Source organism: Helicoverpa zea, chromosome 6, assembly GCF_022581195.2.
Source record: "Helicoverpa zea isolate HzStark_Cry1AcR chromosome 6, ilHelZeax1.1, whole genome shotgun sequence".
NCBI lineage: Eukaryota > Metazoa > Arthropoda > Insecta > Lepidoptera > Noctuidae > Helicoverpa > Helicoverpa zea.
The window spans coordinates 10,019,786-10,038,097 of NC_061457.1; the positions used below are offsets into that span (position 1 = coordinate 10,019,786).

The 18,312-nt window shown below is 36.1% G+C and overlaps 1 protein-coding gene and 1 non-coding gene across 3 annotated transcripts; one reads left to right on the forward strand and one right to left on the reverse strand.

Moving 5' to 3' along the window:
* Positions 1–417: 417 nt before the first annotated feature.
* On the reverse strand, positions 418–3,845 carry LOC124631151 (troponin C, isoallergen Bla g 6.0101-like). 2 transcript variants are annotated; one of them, XM_047165365.1, is made up of 6 exons: positions 3,734–3,845; positions 3,600–3,627; positions 2,806–2,949; positions 1,659–1,781; positions 1,099–1,230; positions 418–686 (listed from the first exon to the last, which is right to left on the reverse strand). In XM_047165365.1, exons 1-6 carry the CDS (start codon positions 3,734–3,736, stop codon positions 658–660), a joined length of 459 nt encoding a protein of 152 aa, XP_047021321.1. In that variant the 5' UTR covers positions 3,737–3,845; the 3' UTR covers positions 418–657. The 2 variants fall into 2 exon arrangements, with proteins under 2 accessions (XP_047021321.1, XP_047021320.1); XM_047165364.1 differs by lacking the exon at positions 3,734–3,845 and having other exon boundaries at positions 3,600–3,654.
* On the forward strand, positions 1,875–1,946 carry Trnah-gug. The gene has a single exon. It is a non-coding gene; the product is annotated as a tRNA-His (tRNA).
* Positions 3,846–18,312: the final 14,467 nt, after the last annotated feature.

The window sequence follows — 18,312 nt, forward strand, 5'->3', positions numbered from 1 at the left end:
ATATGACGGTGGTTCTTAAACATGTTTCATTAAAATTTGCACAGCGGTTTCTAACTTGTATTAGCTGCTTGTCAAGAGCGGTAGTCCTTATCTGAAATGTACCTACTTCGAAGTGTATAATCAGTAAAAATGTTATCAGACTTTGGCAAATTACTGAAAACTGTTTCCGAGCATTCTGAAATAGCTGGCAAATAGAGTAGTTAATTCTTTAACTTTTATTTTAATGTTTATGTTGATATTACTGTGATTGTTGCTGTTTTCTGTAAGTTTAATATAAAATGAATGGCTACCCCAATATGGCCACCTGGTGGGTATCTGTACTCTCTCTAACAACCGTAGCTTTTCTTTAGTGTCCACAGCGAAACACAGATGGCACTTATTTCAGTGGAAGCAATGTTAAAAAATAAAACAACAGGGTGTTTAAAAAACTTGCTTTTAATAAAAATACTGCGCGCAGTTGTTTATCACTATTTAACCTTAATTAATAAGTGTTTTTGGTAATTCAAAACACATTTTATTTCTCGCAGGATTTTAAGTGATAAATCAAAAAACCCCTGAGATTGTGTTTCGAATTAAGTAATCCAATTTTCCTTACATTATAATCTTCTATTATTTACAAATTGTTTAATAATACCCTATGTTTTGGGATGAGAACATTTATTCTCCAGTCATGACCTCAAGGAATTCTGAAACAAAAGATGTGTTTAACATTCATTTTGCGATTGACATTTGTGTAGTCAGACTCATATCATCATATCAACGTTTGTTCAATCAATCAGTCAGTTATAAAACTAGACGAGTGATTGAATAACTAAGTATGTTCAGTCAAAGATCCAACAGTTTTATTAAACGACTACTTCCATCAGTTTCCTGCGACACATACACAACAGGTAAGGTGATAAGTCTCTTTTGAGATTTTGTAATTGGTTTTCAGTAGGCATGTCTTTGTGGCTGGATGCTCTTGTAAACAACCTTCTAAGTAGTTTCACTGTATTTCCATGCTAGCGATAGTCAACTACCTACATAACCAGTTCTTACAACTTGTTAAAGTATAATTTTAAAAGTAGCATACTAAAAAAATACATAATTTGGACTTACCATCAAAGTCCACGGTCCCTGAGCCATCAGAGTCAATTTCCTCAATCATGGTGTCCAAGTCCTCAGCGCTGATGGTGTTGTCCAACTCCTTGAAAATTTCTTTTAACACGTCTGTGGTTATGTAGCCGTTACCTGAACAGACACAAACGTGTTTCAGTTTAATTACAAATGAAAAAAGCGGGATGAAACTTTGAAATCACCGTCGTAAATAGTGCCTAAGAATTTTGGGCAGTTATCTTTTTAGACTGTAGAACCGAATCTACAGTATTCTGGGTGATAGGTGAGATCTATGTATTGATGGTAATAAATTCCTCTTGGTAGAAATGAACAGGAAAATCTGTACAGGCACCTACTTACCAATCATGTTGAAATTGATAATGTATTTTGACCGTCGTGAATAATACAATTATGTAAACTTAAAAAATATTGCATTACTTTTATATGTGTTTTTTTATTTGATTCAATTGGGTTTATACTTGATCACTGGTTACGTGTAAGGAAAATTGATGACTTATGGAAGTGTATATAATAGGTACCTACATGATAAAAAACGTGTTTACCTTCTTTGTCATATAACCTAAAGGCTTCCCTAAGTTCTTTTAGCATAGCTTCGTCATCTTCCTCTTCTGTCAAGAACTTAGATGCTAACGCGCAGAAATCTGAGAACTGAAGTGTGCCAGTTCCTGTAAATAAATTAATGACGTCATTAAGCATAAATAACAATAATATAGTTGAATAACATTGTTAATTTCAGCATGGTTACACATGCCTCGGTAGCCGTGATCGTCTAGTGGTTAGGACCCTACGTTGTGGCCGTAGTAACCCAGGTTCGAATCCTGGTCACGGCAATGTGCAAACATTGTCACGGTGAGGCTTATTTTTTTAAATTTTAATATTTTATTAAACACCGCTATTTATATTGATAACTACAACTTAATTCTTCTTGCTATAACTTTTGCATGTTAAACTTATGACATTATCCAACGAATAGTTTTTAGCTACTATAGTTTCTGATTAAAAATACTTACCTTGCAGTCTATTTTTTTAAAAGAGTTATTTTTTTTTAAAGTTAATCAGCAAGAATAATAATTATTTAAAATATATTTTACAAAAATTAGGTTACATTCTTTAGCAATATATTGAAGCGCCATCTAGCGACTAAATCAGGAACTTTTGAACAAGATGGGCGCTAGGCAACCGAGAGCGTTGCAGCTAGCGCCATCTGTCGTATCAGTGAAGAATTAAATACCATGTTTTTTTTTTATTATTTCATGGCGTTTTCAGTAGTGGTTCTTGCTTGAAACAATAGTAAATACTGGATGTATATATTTTTTGATATTCCAAGAATTCTGGGACAGGACATTTATATAGAGGTAGTTTAACGCGTTGTAACTTTTTACTTACTTAATTTTGTTATATTAGCTCGGCAATACTGATGGATAGATCTAAGGACCTTCAGATACCTACCTTATTAAAGTCTATTGTAGCTTTTGATATATCAACTAGCCGTTTTCCCGCGGTTTCACCCGCGTCCCTGTGGGAACTCCTGCCCCGTACCGATATAAAATATAGCTACGTTACTTGCAGATAATGTAGTTTTCTAATGGTGAAAGGATTTTTAAAATCGACCTAGTAGTTTTTGAGTTTATCCATTACAAGCAAACAAACAAAGTGTTCCTCTTTATAATATTAGTATAGATAAGTTACCATTAACATCAACCTCCTTGATGATCTCCTTGAGGTCATCGTCATCGACTTCATGCCCCAACATCTCGAGGATTGTGCCAATCATGTCTGTGCTGATGACGCCTTGCTTGTCATGATCGAAGGCGTCGAAGGCGTTCTGCAGCACTGTGAACATACAAATAACAAAGTCAAGTCGAAGTCAAAGCTCTTGATTCTGTGTTCATAGGTTTTTTTTAAATCCTTTGTTTCTGCGTTATACAAGCCTCGTTAAGTTGTGTACATAGGTAACAATGTTATTTGTATAATATTTAATCTCACTACTGCTTGTAAAGCGTACAGAAATAATAAGTACCTAGGTAAACCAGGTGAAATCTAAGTAGTTTATACAATATCAATAATAAATTTAATAAAACTATGATAAATCTAACTATAAGCTTTTAATAAATAAATCATAACAATTTGTATTTAAGGAGAAAAGTGTATAGTACAATTTAATGGGAAACTATGCTCATTGTATATTTTTAGAAGCATAATTTTGAATTGTTTTCCATGTAATGATTCCCAGTTTCAGTTACAGGTTGTTTCCTGGGACTTACAGGTTTTTTGCTATTGTATATAGAAGCTGTTTATGTAGCTATACTAAGTGGATATTATTAAGCTTTTATATCTTTTGGTTTCGTTTAAAATAAGTATACCTATATGACTTCTTTTTAATAAATCTCTGAGCAAGTACTGTTTATTCCTTATCTCAATTGTTAAATTAATAACTTTATAGATTTTTTATAAATTGTATTAAAATAAGTTAAACTACTTACGCTGAATCTGAGCCTTATCAAGTTCCTCCTGTGCACGCATGAAATAAAACAGAACAATTAGTAAATAATAACTTAGAATGAACATTTCTCACACAAAATAACTTATTGAAATCCCGTATTAACACAAGACGCACCATTTTATTTCCTTATAACAAACACACTGAAACTCTTTCAGGTATAATACAGGAATTGATTCAGTGTTTCTGGATGTAGTCCGTTTATATAACTCCGGTACGACTTAGTTCCGCCTAGGTAGAATAGTTCGGGGATCGTCAACATTGGGGAAGACTTGTGTCATTAAGAATTATTTTGTGTCTGTGAATAATGTTTCAGCTCCTAAATAAATTAAGTTTAAGGCAAAGTTTGATACTAAATATTTACTTGGTATTGTAATTTTTAAGAAGTTACGTTTTCTTTAACATTCATAATATTAAATGTGAGTCAATGAAAGTTGTTGAAACGGCAATAACACAACAAGCGAGTTCCTTTGTATTTACGTATAATTATAGCTAAACGATGTTTTTACCAAATAAACTTAACACTATATTATGTTCCTAGGAACTTCAGAGAAAAATAAAGATTCAAGTAAGTAAATATATAAAGCAACAGGAGTGTCAGTAAGACGCAAATCTTACAGCCTGTAGCAATATTTCGTGCGATTCAGACACCAAGTGCCTCTTTTATTATTCCCCTGACTGTAACAGTGGCGTTATGGTGTAATGCTATGCTTTTACTGAAAATTAGGGTGCTTACTTTCAATCTCAAAGGGTGAGAGCAAAAACGAGGCTTTTGCTGTGTTTACGGAAAATATTTAGATTTGATTCTAAACTTGAAAAGTGAGTAAAGCCGTATTCAACTTTTTTTTAATACCTAGCAGTTACTTTAAAATATTGAGAATATATTTTTTATTCAAGAACTTCTTTTTTCTGTACTTACTAATGTTATAAAATAAATTGATTGAAGATTTTTTGATTGGCTGATTGCTCGTTTGAGCGCACCAATCTTAGGAAATATTGGTTAGATTAAAAATGTTTCTGTTTACTTATATCAGAATGTGCAAAGCCTGGGCCACGGATAGAGCTAGTACCAAACACAACACAACATTTACTCGAAATAGGTACATTTTCCCCTACATAAAAACTTCTATTTACGCCACAAATTCGCCGTCTTTTCGTCTGTACGTCAGGCCCCTTTTTCTAGAAGACAGTTTGACATGACAGATGATTTCCATGTTAGTGCGTGTCGTGCATACAATTTGACCATAAGTATACATAAGTGTACACTGTACTGAAGTAAGAAAATTGAATTTGCTGAATATATATTTACTTTATGTCAGTCCCTTGGTTGTTTAGGCAACCACTTCACGGTGGCGTTTCTGCGGTTAGCAAACTGAACTTAATTAGTGTCACTGCCTCTTTACAAAGGAAAATACACGGAAGGGTGGGAGATATTTTGTTGCTGATTCCCGCGGTTTAACCTGCGTCGCGAAGGAACTACTCCACGCATTTGGATAAAAAGTATCCTATGCCCTTACTCTCACTAGATCGTTAACCTAAATCGGTTCAGTACTTTTGGCAAGAAAGCCAGACATACAAACAGACACAGATAAGTCGAGGTCAGACTATAAGGATGTCTATGCCTACATGATTAAAAAGAATGACAATAATAATAACAAGCACAAAAGTACTTTACGATATTAATTCTGTACGCTTAACTTTGGTACTGGATGCGAGAAGCCGAAAATCGATCTCAGTGGCGTGCACTTGGAGAGGCCTATGTCCAGCAGTGGACTGCGATAAGCTGATGATGAACTTTAGTACACAATTTGGATTAGGTACTTCATTCTTTAATCACTTACTTTGCTCTTAAGAATATTACCTACTTTCTTACAACTTCAGTAGCTCAGCACGTTCCATTCAAGCGTTCATACGAAATGTTTAGAAGTTAGCACTCAATAAATTGATTACCTAATTTAAACCTACCCCTTTCAACGGAACCTTTAGTCAAGTAGGTTTCAAATAGATTGATGTCCATCAAGTCTTAGGTAAAACGGTCAAGTTTCAGCTGTCTCAACTTAGGTTTGTTTATTTTCTTTTCTACATTAATATCCTTATGAGAGGACAGAATTGGAAAGTCTGACTAAAGGTAATTGTATGCAGTACCTATCAGTAACAGTTTTACTCTATAACTTCTTTACCAGCTAAAAAAACCGGCCAAGTGCGAGTCGGAATCGCACACGGAGGGTTCCGTACTATTATTTAGAAAATGAGCAAAACAATTACGTTTGTTGTATGGGAGCCCCCAAAATATTTATTGTATTCTAGTTTTCAGTATTTTTTGATATAGCGGCAACAGAAATACATCATCTGTGAAATTTTCAACTCTCTAACTATCACGGTTCATGAGATACAGCCTGGTGACAGACGGACGGACGGACGGACGGACAGAGGAGCGAAAACAATAGGGTCCCGTTTTACCCTTTGGGTGCGGAACCCTAAAAAAGAAGCTTCATAGGTACCTACCAATATTTTACAGTTGAAGAGCTTCTTTGGTTGAACGCTGCTAATCTTATAAAACTACTGGTTCAATTAGAAATATCAGTGAAAAATCAGTGTTGGATAGCCCATGGCTTGAGTGAGGCTCCTTCTGCAAACACTTGACAACCATAAACAGTACGCTCAGAATGTAGACGAAGCCGCAGGAAACAGCTTGTAATTAAATAAACTTAGCAAGGGTTCACAACATAATTATTATGCATTCAAGTTCATTTTAAATGAACTACAGAGTAAAACAGTGTAAATTAATTGAGTGCCGCTGAAAAGCGAAAACGTTTGGCATTTTCATAACCTTTTCATTCACGTCATCCAGGGTATTTTTGTTACGACCTTTTACTTCAGTTTTCAGCGTTTTTGTTCCAGCTAGTCTAATTAAATTTTATCTGGAACATACTGAATAACTGAAGATCGTAATATGATTTTCAGCTACACGTTTTGTTTAATCGTCATTGTTATTTTACCAAATAGTGTTTATGCCTGAGATTCCATCCAGTTAAGACAATGTAATTTTTTGACACTGTCCTAATAAAGAAATAACTTACTACTGCAAATGAGAATACCCAAAACTAAGATAACTTAATACATATAACATATCATCATCCTCCGAGCCTTTTCCCAACCAAGTTGGGTGCTTTAAAAGAAGCGACTGCCTATCTGACCTCCTCAACCCAGTTACCCGGGCAACCCGATACCCCTTGGTTAGACTGGTGTCAGACTTACTAGCTTCTGACTACCCGTAACGACTGCCAAGGATGTTCGATGACAGCCGGGACCTACAGTTTAACGTGCCATCCGAAACACAGTCAATGGTGTCTAAGATATACTTAGAAAGTACATACATATCACAAGTTAATAAATATAACATATCTACCCATAAAATAGTTCTCCCCGTTATCCACGAAATCATTATTCAAAAAAATCAACATCGACAGATAATAAAAAACTATAATTTAATTAATCACCCATGTTGTTAACCCCTGCCTGTCAAGATGGCATGATAGCAGGCATGCCTGGATCGTGATGCCCAATGTTAACGACAGGGCCGCACTAAGACCAGCTATAAATAAATCATCACTATAAATACTACATGTCACTTACACTACAACAAATTGTAAGCATTCTTAGATTTATCATGTTCTTTCTAGTGGTTGCTCTGCCATTTTTATGGTGAACTGGTTGTGCTGTGAACTTTGTGTTGTAGCAGATTTTATTTGTAAACAAAGAACATATGACTTTCCTAAAGTGTAAAATACTGTTAATATAAGTAATAATTGCAATTGTGTTCTCGTCCTGATTGACTACTCTTGTATTATTTTAAAATAATTAAAGATTTTTTAATAGACGATGATCAAAACTATACTACATTTACATAAAAGTTACCAGTAATGACAGATCGTCCCATAAGTATCATGCTTAGGCATTTTTTACCTTTTTACACAATGGAACATTTGAGCTTTACATTGAGTATATTTGTCAATGAGTAGTTAATCTACATCTACATGTGGAAATTATTTCACGCATGCACTCAGATACAAGATAGACCTTAGTTAGCCTTGCCAAATGGGCTATCTAACACTGAAAGAATTTGAGAGCAAGATTAGCGTATTCAAGCGAACAAAGAAACAAACTCTATAGTATAGAACTATAGAACTCAATAGTACAATTTAGTGTCGGTCCTACTCAACAAAATATCTTCATTCTTTCCTATCCATGACCTAACTTCCCAATAAAGTATAATATAGTAGCCTTATCGGGAATTACATGTTTGAGCCGACTGGGGTTGAAACTCTCGGGCCGTGGGGTCCGAGTGCCCACGCGCTTGCGAAGGAAATTTCTAAGCGCCTTGTTGACACTTCTCGTGACCCAAGGGCTGGCTTTTATTTCGCACAGAGGTTGAGCATTGCCATCCAACGTGGCAATGCTGCCAGCCTTCTGGGTACATTACCCAGTGACAGCGATGAGGAGCAATTTTTTGATGCAATGTATTAGTTTTAAGTTGTATATATAAGTTTATTTTTAATTTTTAAAATTAATGTAAATATTATGTAAATATTATAATATGTTAAGATCTTCCAGAAATGAATACTTCCCACAATTTTACTGCATACCTACGTCATCTGACGCTTTCTGACGTATCCGGATATACTAACGTTTTCTACACTGGCTTGCCAATAAATATACTATCGCCAATTAATCTGTAAGCAACTATAATTGTTCTGTACTGTTCGTGTATTTTGAGTGACAGTCAATGGATGGTTGGCGGTCTTAGAATGACTTGTAGGCGTTAGCGCACTTCAGATATTGATACTTGATATTTAGGGTACCGTTTCCTGAGGAACCATTGATTTAATTTTCCTCTGGAACGACTTTGTCGTCCGTCTGTCACTGTGCTTTATCTCATAAACGCGAGGTCGTTAAACAGTTGAAATGTTCACAGATGATGTATAATTGTTGATTGCCACTATAAAAAAAAAACATACTGAAAACTAGGATAAAATGGAAAGTTGTGATTTAGGGGGCTCCCATACAAAAAACAAAAACGTGAATTTATTAGCCGTTTTACAGATAAAATGGATACGGAACCATTCGTGAGTGAGTTTGACTCGCACATCGCCGGTTTTATTTATAGTTTGAAATCCAATTAAGTAAATAAACAAACAGTGTTGTTTATTGGGATTAGTTCAATTGAAAACAATGGTCGTACATTATTTGCTTTATTATAATCGTCAACAGTAAAATGATTATTAGCTGTAGTTTCATTTTCACGGTGGAATGACGATTAAACAGCGAGGTTTATATGCTCTACATGCGCGGGTATCAAGCGGGTACTTATACGTAATGTTTTGTTTCTACTCAAAACCATACACCAATACGTATGCTATCCTAATAAAAAGCCAAAGTGTATAGCTGTCGCGCTCCGAAACGGTTCAATAAACCGATTTAATGAAAATTGGCATTCAGAGAATTTAAAGACTGAGAAATGACATACCTATTTTCCACCCAGTTGAGGAAAATGATTCTATTGTAACGTTTGTGAAACCTCGAGGAAACAGCTAAGTATAGTCACTAAATAATTTGTTCACAACTATTTTATTCCCGCTAAACATGAATCATCGAACAACAAAGTACATAGATAACATAATGTTTATTGACATAGTCCATGAGGCTAATGATAAGGTCGTTCACATAACACGAGTATGACCGATTACCTACCTATTCGATATCCGATTATAGGTAATCGGATAGCCATCCGTCGAACTAATGTGCTAATATGCTAACAGACATAGCTGTTATTGTTAATTATTGCATAAGTGTAAGGGCGGTTCACACGACACGCGCATGCCACCCGCGTCCAACTCGCATTGAAATTTGTTAAATAAGAATTTGAGCCTTATAATGCATCAATAGATCTCAAATTGCATTTAACGAGGTCTACACGCGCACGCCCCGCGCCCGCCTCGCGCCAACCCTGCACTCGCCCTGCCCGCGCTCTGCACCCTCCCCGCTTACGGGTTGTGATACCTGGAAGCCACTATGCCTAGTGAACGAAGTAGTCCAGTCACTAGTAGTTTATGTTGGCGCGAGGCGTGTGCGAGGCGTATGCAGCGCGTGTGCAGGTTTCCTCTAGAGTATGAGGATGTGGGTTCGATTCCAGTTCAGGCAAGTACCAATGCAACTTTTCTAAGTTTGTATGTACTTTCTAAGTATATCTTGGACTACAATGGCTGTTAAAAAGGTGAAGGAAACATCTTGAGGAAACCGGGACTATAGAGTCTGAAATCACCAACCGGCATTGAGCAAGCGTGGCGATTAATGCTCAATCCTTCTCCGTGTGAGAGGAGGCCGCAGCCCAGAAGTGGGACGATAAAAAGGCTGTAACAGTAACAGTACAGTAAAAGAGGTTTTCATTTTTTTAATTTTTATTGTGATTTTCATAGTTTTTCAGAGAGTGTAGAGTCAATGTAGTAGATTCCCGTACATTTGCTAAGAAGAGCGGCAATGTGCAGAAGTAGGTACCTAATCCCTGCACCATGATTGCGCATACGCGGTCTTCGCGCATTTTGTAATGAAACGACGTGATTTCCAGAAGTGATGGAAAGATAAACATTGCCCTGCAGTCACTTTAAGAGATGCGAGTCCGTAGACTCACTAATGATGCTGTTCCCTGTCTGTCATAACGAGGGAGTAATGAATGACTATAAACAAAAGTAACTACTGGTGTGTTTACAACTGTTGTAATCAAGCATCTTCATCATCAAAGTCTTATAGGAAAACGTAGATTAAAATGAATATTAAAAAAACCAACGGATATTTTAACTTTTTATACACAGAAATATTTTTTTAGGGTTCCGTACTCAGAGGGTAAAACGGGACCCTATTGTTTTCGCTCCTCTGTCCGTCCGTCCGTCTGTCACCAGGCTGTATCTCATGAACCGTGATAGTTAGAGAGTTGAAATTTTCACAGATGATGTATTTCTGTTGCCGCTATAACAAAAAAACTAGAACAAAATACATATTTAAGGGGGCTCCCATACAAAAAACGTTATTTTAAATAATGGTATGGTGGTGACTCGCACTTGGCTGGTTTTTTAAAACTAATAGGACATGTTTTGATGCTCAAATTTTATACCGAAAGGCTAATTTTTACTGTACAATGCCTAACTAACGTGACTCAAGACTCGAAATAAAATAGTATTCCAAATTGACGTGCATTTACAACGATCGACAGCAGATTACTTACGTATAACATAATCTGGGTCAACATTAGCCACAGAGAGATTTATTACTAAGCAATTTAATTAGTAATAAATCCATCTGTCGGCTATGCAAATTATTCAATAGCGATAAATCGTCAAAGCCCATTCGTACCATATTTTCAGCAATTGATGTAATGAGTGATAAATGGTGGTAAATAAATAAGTATTACGTGGTTGCTGTGTGCAGTGTTGGTAAAATATTTCGTTTTCAGATATGTCTTGACTCGTAGTAATTTTAACCGACTTCCCAAAAAGGATTAGGTTCTCAATTCGGCCGGTATGTTTTTTTTCTATGTACATCGATTACGCCGATGTTCGACGCGGAATAGCTGGTAATTGGTCCCATAGTCATCAGATCCTGATCTGATAACTATGGGACTGATGACTATGGGTTAGGTATTGTACAGTAAAAATTAGCCTTTCGGTATAAAATTTGAGCATCAAAACATGTCCTATTAGTTTTAAAAAACCAGCCAAGTGCGAGTCACCACCATACCATTATTTAAAATAACGTTTTTTGTAATTGGTCCCATAGTCATCAGATCAAGATCTGATGATGGAAACCCTGAGAAATCGAGGGCAACCTTCGAAAGCTGTAGGCATACATAGGGTGAAAACTTGACACTCAGGTGTATTAAAATCTATAGGTATGTACTAGTATTACAATGTTGAAGAGTTTGTGTAAGAGTCCGACACTCCCTCACGTTACACTCACAGCGGGAGGGTCATTTGATGATTTCCCATCCAAAGAGAAAAACGTACCACCGATCAGATTTTTTAAATTGTTAGATACATAATCCATTCATCGAGGAAGGCAACAGGCTATTTTGGGGGTGCAAAGTAGTTCCCACGGGATACAGGTGAAATCGCTGGTGGAAGCTTAATAAGCAAGATTTAGAAATAAAAATAAAATCTGCCAAGTGCGAGTCGGACCCGCGCACGAAGGGTTCCGAACCGATTTTAAAAAATCAAGTTTGTTGTATGAGAGCCCCCCAAAACATTTATTTAATTCTAGTTTTCAGTATTTTTTGTTATAGCGACAACAATAATACATCATCTGTGATAATTTCAGTTCTGTACCTATCACGATTCATGAGATACAGCCTGGTGACAGACGGACGGACACGAACGAAAAAAAATAGGGTTCCGTTTTACCCTTTGGGTACGGAACCCTAAAAAATCATTGGCAACCGATGTCACTAGTTTCAATTACAAAACTCCTCCTTAACTTATTTAAAAACAAAGTCCCCGGTCATTTAGACCACCGGCACCGGTTATACGGGCACTCTGACGTCATTTCCGCTATCGACTGCGATCTCCATGAAGGAAGGGAGTTGGCACTGAAGGAAGTAGCCAAACTCAATAGTCGATGGTAACAGTACCCATATACTGAAAACTTTTAGTTGACCGGTAGTTTGTTCGAGCTCATATTTGATCAGATATTTTATCAGACCAGCGAAAAAAAATTGATTGATTTGACGATTTTCTTAATAAGTTATTTTTTTCCTCTAATACGTGTAAGGCTTAAATTATGTACTCTGTTATGTAATCCTCTCATGTACCCTCTTATGTACTCCTCTTATGAACTCTCTTATGTACTCCCTCCTCTTAAGAGTTCATAAGAGGAGTACCTACATAAGAAGAGTACACAAGAGGAACAAATAAGAGGAGTATATAAGAGAGTTCATAAGATGAGTACATAAGAGGAATACATAACAGAGTACATAACAGAGTATATAAGATAAGTACCTACATAAAAGAGTTCATAAGAGAGCAAATAAGAAAGTACACAAGAGAGTACATAAGACTGTACATAACAGAGTACATAACAGAGAACATAACAGAGTACATAACAGAGTTCATAACACAGTACATAACAGAGTACATAACAGAGTTCATAACACAGTACATAACAGAGTTCATAAGAGAACACATAAGAAAGTACATAAGAGAGTACATAACAGAGTACATAACAGAGTACATAACAGAGAACATAACAGAGTACATAACAGAGTTCATAACACAGTACATAACAGAGTTCATAAGAGAACACATAAGAAAGTACATAAGAGAGTACATAACAGAGTACATAACAGAGTACATAACAGAGAACATAACAGAGTACATAACAGAGTACATAACACAGTACATAACAGAGTTCATAAGAGAACACATAAGAAAGTACATAAGAGAGTACATAAGAGAGTACATAACAGAGTACATAACAGAGAACATAACAGAGTACATAACAGAGTACATAACATAGTACATAACAGAGTACATAACACAGTACATAACAGAGTACATAACAGAGTACATAAAAGAGTACATAACAGAGTACATAACAGAGTACATAACAGAGTACATAACACAGTACATAACACAGTACATAACAGAGTACATAACAGAGTACATAACAGAGTACATAACACAGTACATAACAGAGTACATAACAGAGTACATAACAGAGTACATAAGATAAGTACCTACATAAAAGAGTTCATAAGAGAGCACATAAGAGAGTACATATAGAAAGTTGAATCAAGACGCTTACGGGTAAGCTCGTTTGATTCCCAATTCTTATTGCTTGAATACTAAGTCATAGGTAAAACCTACATTTTTCAAACGTAAATGTAATTTGTTTAATATCTAACGTAAAAACTGTTGTTAAATCAATAATATCAGAAATCAAATTCAAGTACAACCTAAACCATACAAGAAAATCGTTCATCCCACGTAGATTTTGCGTAGTCCTACACCAAATTCACCCAAATTAGATTACAAATAGTTAGACGGAGCCTGTTCCAATCAGATTACGCGGATGCTTCAATAATTTATAAGGCGGAATTCCTACTAGATAGCGATGTCGTGTATTATTACATTTAGCGAACATAAACTCGCCTCATAATATCGTAAATAATGGGGTCGATTCTGCAATATTTGTGTTCAAAATAATTTGTTTTGTTTTGGCTTTATGAAATGATTTATTAGGTCTTTTTTTTTTCCGACGTCAAAAATCATCAAATGACCCCTCCCGCTGTGGGTTAGCAGCGGTGAGGGAGTGTCAGACTCTTACTGACTAAAAACCGTCGTGTTCCGTCATAGGCCTTTTATGTACCAGGGCCGCGGTATCTCTTTCGAACAACCCGCAGCCCCGGCAGGCCTTGGCCCTGCTGGGCCCCGCATGATTTATTAGGTCTGTAAAATTATATATAAATGGGTTGCCAAAGTGATATAGTAAATAGGATTCAGTTTATGTTGTCACTCATATACAAACCATTATATACAGTTCTGTTCATTTCGTATTGATCGTAAAAAAAATAATCAAGCACAAAAACAAAAAAAAACATTATAGGATAAACATTCTTTATCCAAACAACCCTTTAATTATATTTAAATAAATGAGAAATCAATGAGAAAAAAACGAGACTACATGAGCCAGCCTCAATTTCTCTGTATGTAATCTTCCGAAGCCATTTAAACGAGGCGATTTACTTGCCTGTTGCATGCAATAAATTGAAACCACAGTATATTGTTATTGAGCCATAAAGGCTGTTCCGAAAAAAAATAATACACTATTATAATAATAAACTGTTCCTAACAGCAATGCATATAAATATCAAATGAGTGTATTGACCATTTCAAAAACAAAAATCCAAGCTATTTATGTAAGACACAGATTATTAAAAGATAAACACAATAAATATTGAACTATTGGAAAAACGTTATTTATTGGAACACCCTTTTATGTATTTTAAATATAAAACCAATATCGTAAAAAAAATAATCAAGCACAAAAACAACAAAAAACATTATAGGATAAACATTCTTTATCCAAATAACCCTTTAATTATATTTAAATAAATGAGAAAAAAACGAGACTACACGAGCCACCCTCAATTTCTCTGTATGTAATCTCGCGAAGCCATTTACACGAGACGATTTACTTGCCTGTTGCATGCAATAAATTGAAGCAACAGTAAATTGTTATTGGGCCATAAAGGCTGTCCCGATTTTCGTGATTAATTTTCTCTACTGTGATGTGCTGGTCAGTTATACGTCGACTTGTAAGGGCACTACTGTAAAAGGATTCAAGATAGTTCGAGTAATATCTTAAAGTCGTTATAAAAACAATCTTCCTCAAAATTTAAATACAGTTCCCCAGTATGAGAGGCAACTAGTTACCAATTTACATGAAAATATCCATTCAACTATAACAGATAAATTCTAACATTATTTGCATGACAGTCAGTTTTAAAGCGCAACCTAGTTGCGGAAATGGAAACAAATTATACTATTTACAGCTATATATAAGCTTAACTAATAATTATTTCTAGATATTGTTAACTTCTTATAAATTAATGTAATATATATAATAGTCTAAGGGCTGATTTTTCAATCGCCAGATAACTTCTATCTGAGGAATATTTTTAACGTTTTGACAGCATTAGTATGGAAAATATGTCAAACCGCCATATTTATTCCTCAGATAGAAGTTAACTGATGATTGAAAAATCAGCCCTAAGTCATAATTATAATATAAATAAATAACTTTTAGTTTTAAGTTAATTTGCTGCGCCCTAACAGGGTAATGTGTACCTAGCATAAGATGCATCTGTATACATTTTGCAATAAATAAATAAATAAATAAATATCGGGTGTGTCGTTCACAATCACATTAAATGAAATGCGTTACTATACTGGTTAATATATGTCGATTAACACAAAGAAAAAAGAAAAATACGTAAAAATAAAAAAAAAATTTTTCAAACAAATTAAATAGAATAAAAAAGTGCTAAAATTAGAACACCATATAAAAAAGCCAGTCATTACAAACAACTGAAATTCTCCCTTGAAAACTGACAGCTGTCAACTGATCAAAAAATTCGATACTCCTAACTTTATCTCTGCTTTACACATGATGTTGTAAATTATAAAAACGAAAAATGACTCCTGTGGTTAAACCACTAAATGGATTGGATTATTTTTTTACAATTCGCCATAGAATATCAGAAAGTATATGCGATAGGATTCAATGTGATTGTGAACGACACAGCCTGTATACGAGTATTGACTGCCTTCTTAAACAATTAAGATCAATTCCGATACGCTCAACAAGTAGGTATTTGATTTATGTCTAATTCAAGATGCATACAACAAGCTTCTTGATGGATGTGTTCATCACTGAATATTGTAGAAGAAAGTCTGCATGATCTGTGTCTATTGTCTACTTGTTCGTGATAGACTCAAAAATCACTGCCCTGATTTTCATGTGGTTTTCACCAAAAGGTTGAAAGATTCATGTGGTTAGTTGAGGTTGATAAACATACCCTAAACTAAGCCGAGGCCATTATAACAGATTTGAATAAATAGCGTGACCAATTTTAAACAAACAGTTCTTACTAATTTATTCAAGGTGCATATCTAATTGAAATAATGTATAGTTTAAGAACCATTTATCTTTATTTTGAGTATGTTATATTTCATAGCGTATTTTTTTTTGTTTTATGCAATTCTATTTTATCATAAAATATGGTAACGTTAAACAAAAATAACAGTGAAATATTATTTTAAAACGAAGATCCCAAAAGATTGACAGTTGCTGCGTAGGCTGGATGACACTTAACCTTTTGCCTTTAATATTTCTGCAAAAACAAATCCTTATCCATTATCGGTTGTCTTAACAATAAATAATCTTCTCCTTTTCCCAACTATATTGGGGTCGGCTTCCAGTCTCAGCATCAGCAGTTCCAGGCTCAGTTGGGGATTCAGCTGAGCCTGGAACTGCTGATGCTGAGACTGGGGACCGCTCTAATTTATTAGCCTAACGTTAGAAGTAATTATATGCATTATAGGTACATATATACTTCTTATAACTTTTTATAGAATTTTGTTTAGATACGTGTTTTTTTTATACGGATGTTGTAATTAGGTAGGTATCATTTGATTTATGTAAGTACTAGCTGTTGCCCGCAACTTCGTCTGCGTGGGCAATATAGAATCGTCAAAATACTACTTATCCCGTAGGTGCATTCTTTCACGTGACAGTATAATTAGGATTAGCACTTAGAAGTCGCATAGATTCATTGATCAAGGTTGTGTTGTGGATGTGACCATTTATCTAAACAAAAGAAGTAAAGTTTGTGTCGTTGTTCAGCCAATTTGGAAAATTATTACGTATGGTGCGTAAGTAATTTTCACAGGAAACAGCTATAATCTATGTCTACATGCTTTGAGTCTGACAAAGCTGTCATTTGTACATTTTCTGCAGCTGCTGCGACTAATCAGAAGCCAGAAAGTCTGTCAGTCTTACCATAATATGGATATCGTCTTGGATTGTAGATAGGTCTCGTCGCTCTAAGCAAAATATTGGTACTCAAACAGATTCGGTGACTGGAAGCCAACCAACATAGTTGGGGAATAGCTGGATGGATGATAAAATGAGTCATCATCATCAGCAGGCGCATAGGGTAGGATAGTTTCACTTACTCATGGTAAGGCTGACCCCACATTAGGCGTGCGCGATCCTCGGGCGTGTGAGTAGCGCGGGCGTCGCGAGCGCGCTGCGTGAACGTCGCGTTTTGCTGCCCTGCGGCATGAGTGAAGAGTGCAAGCGACGCGCTCGCGGCGAGCACGCGGCGCTCGAGGTTGCGTTCTTACCCTTTCGCCCGCTATCCCCGCCGCCCGCTAAACGCCTTAGCAGTTAAACGTCAAGGAGAGCGGCGCGTGAGCGCCGCGAGCGCGCTGCAAATGCCGTAGGGCAGCAAAACGCGACGCTCACGCAACGCGCTCGCGACGCACGCGCGGCGCCCGCGCTACTCACACGCCCGAGGATCGCGCACGCCTAATGTGGGGTAGGCCTAAGCCGGGACTCCACCGAAATGTTTGCATTAGTTCACGAATAGGCAAAATGTACGTATCTGTGAGAGTCCACTTCATGTGTTCGTACTTGAAACCTGTAGTTTTGCCAAGATTTTCAGAATGTACGTTCGCAATTTGTCATTTCTTGGTGGAGCCAGCAAATCAAAAGAAACAAAAGTGTTGTATACTGTGCGTCACTACCGCACACCGGGAAAATTTCGCTCTTGCGGAGGACGTTTATATACCATATTTTGTGTCACACGTAAACAGGACGACAGTAAGTATCCACCGAAACACTTTCAAAGATCTGATGAACGAACAAATCAGACCTGACTTGGTCACCTGGGGCCAATCAGAGCTCTATGAAGCGATAATACGCTTTGGCTCCTACTGTTATTGTGGTTTCTGAAAATTTTGTCACCTCATTCAACGATGAATGTAATACTGATGGTACTATTAAGAACACTTGCTTAGCGCAGAAGCTGACGTTGGCAGGTCAACTCTTTTGACTTCTCGAATAGGATACCATTGGTTTTTGTG

Coding starts and splice junctions, on each gene's coding strand:
- LOC124631151 (XM_047165364.1), bottom strand. CDS start 3,639: ATGCGTGCACAGGAGGAACTTGATAAGGCTCAGATTCAGC. Junction 1,782..2,805: donor CAAGGAGGTTGATGTTAATG/GTAACTTATCTA, acceptor ATTTATTTACAG/GAACTGGCACACTTCAGTTC. Junction 1,231..1,658: donor TAGGTTATATGACAAAGAAG/GTAAACACGTTT, acceptor GTGTCTGTTCAG/GTAACGGCTACATAACCACA.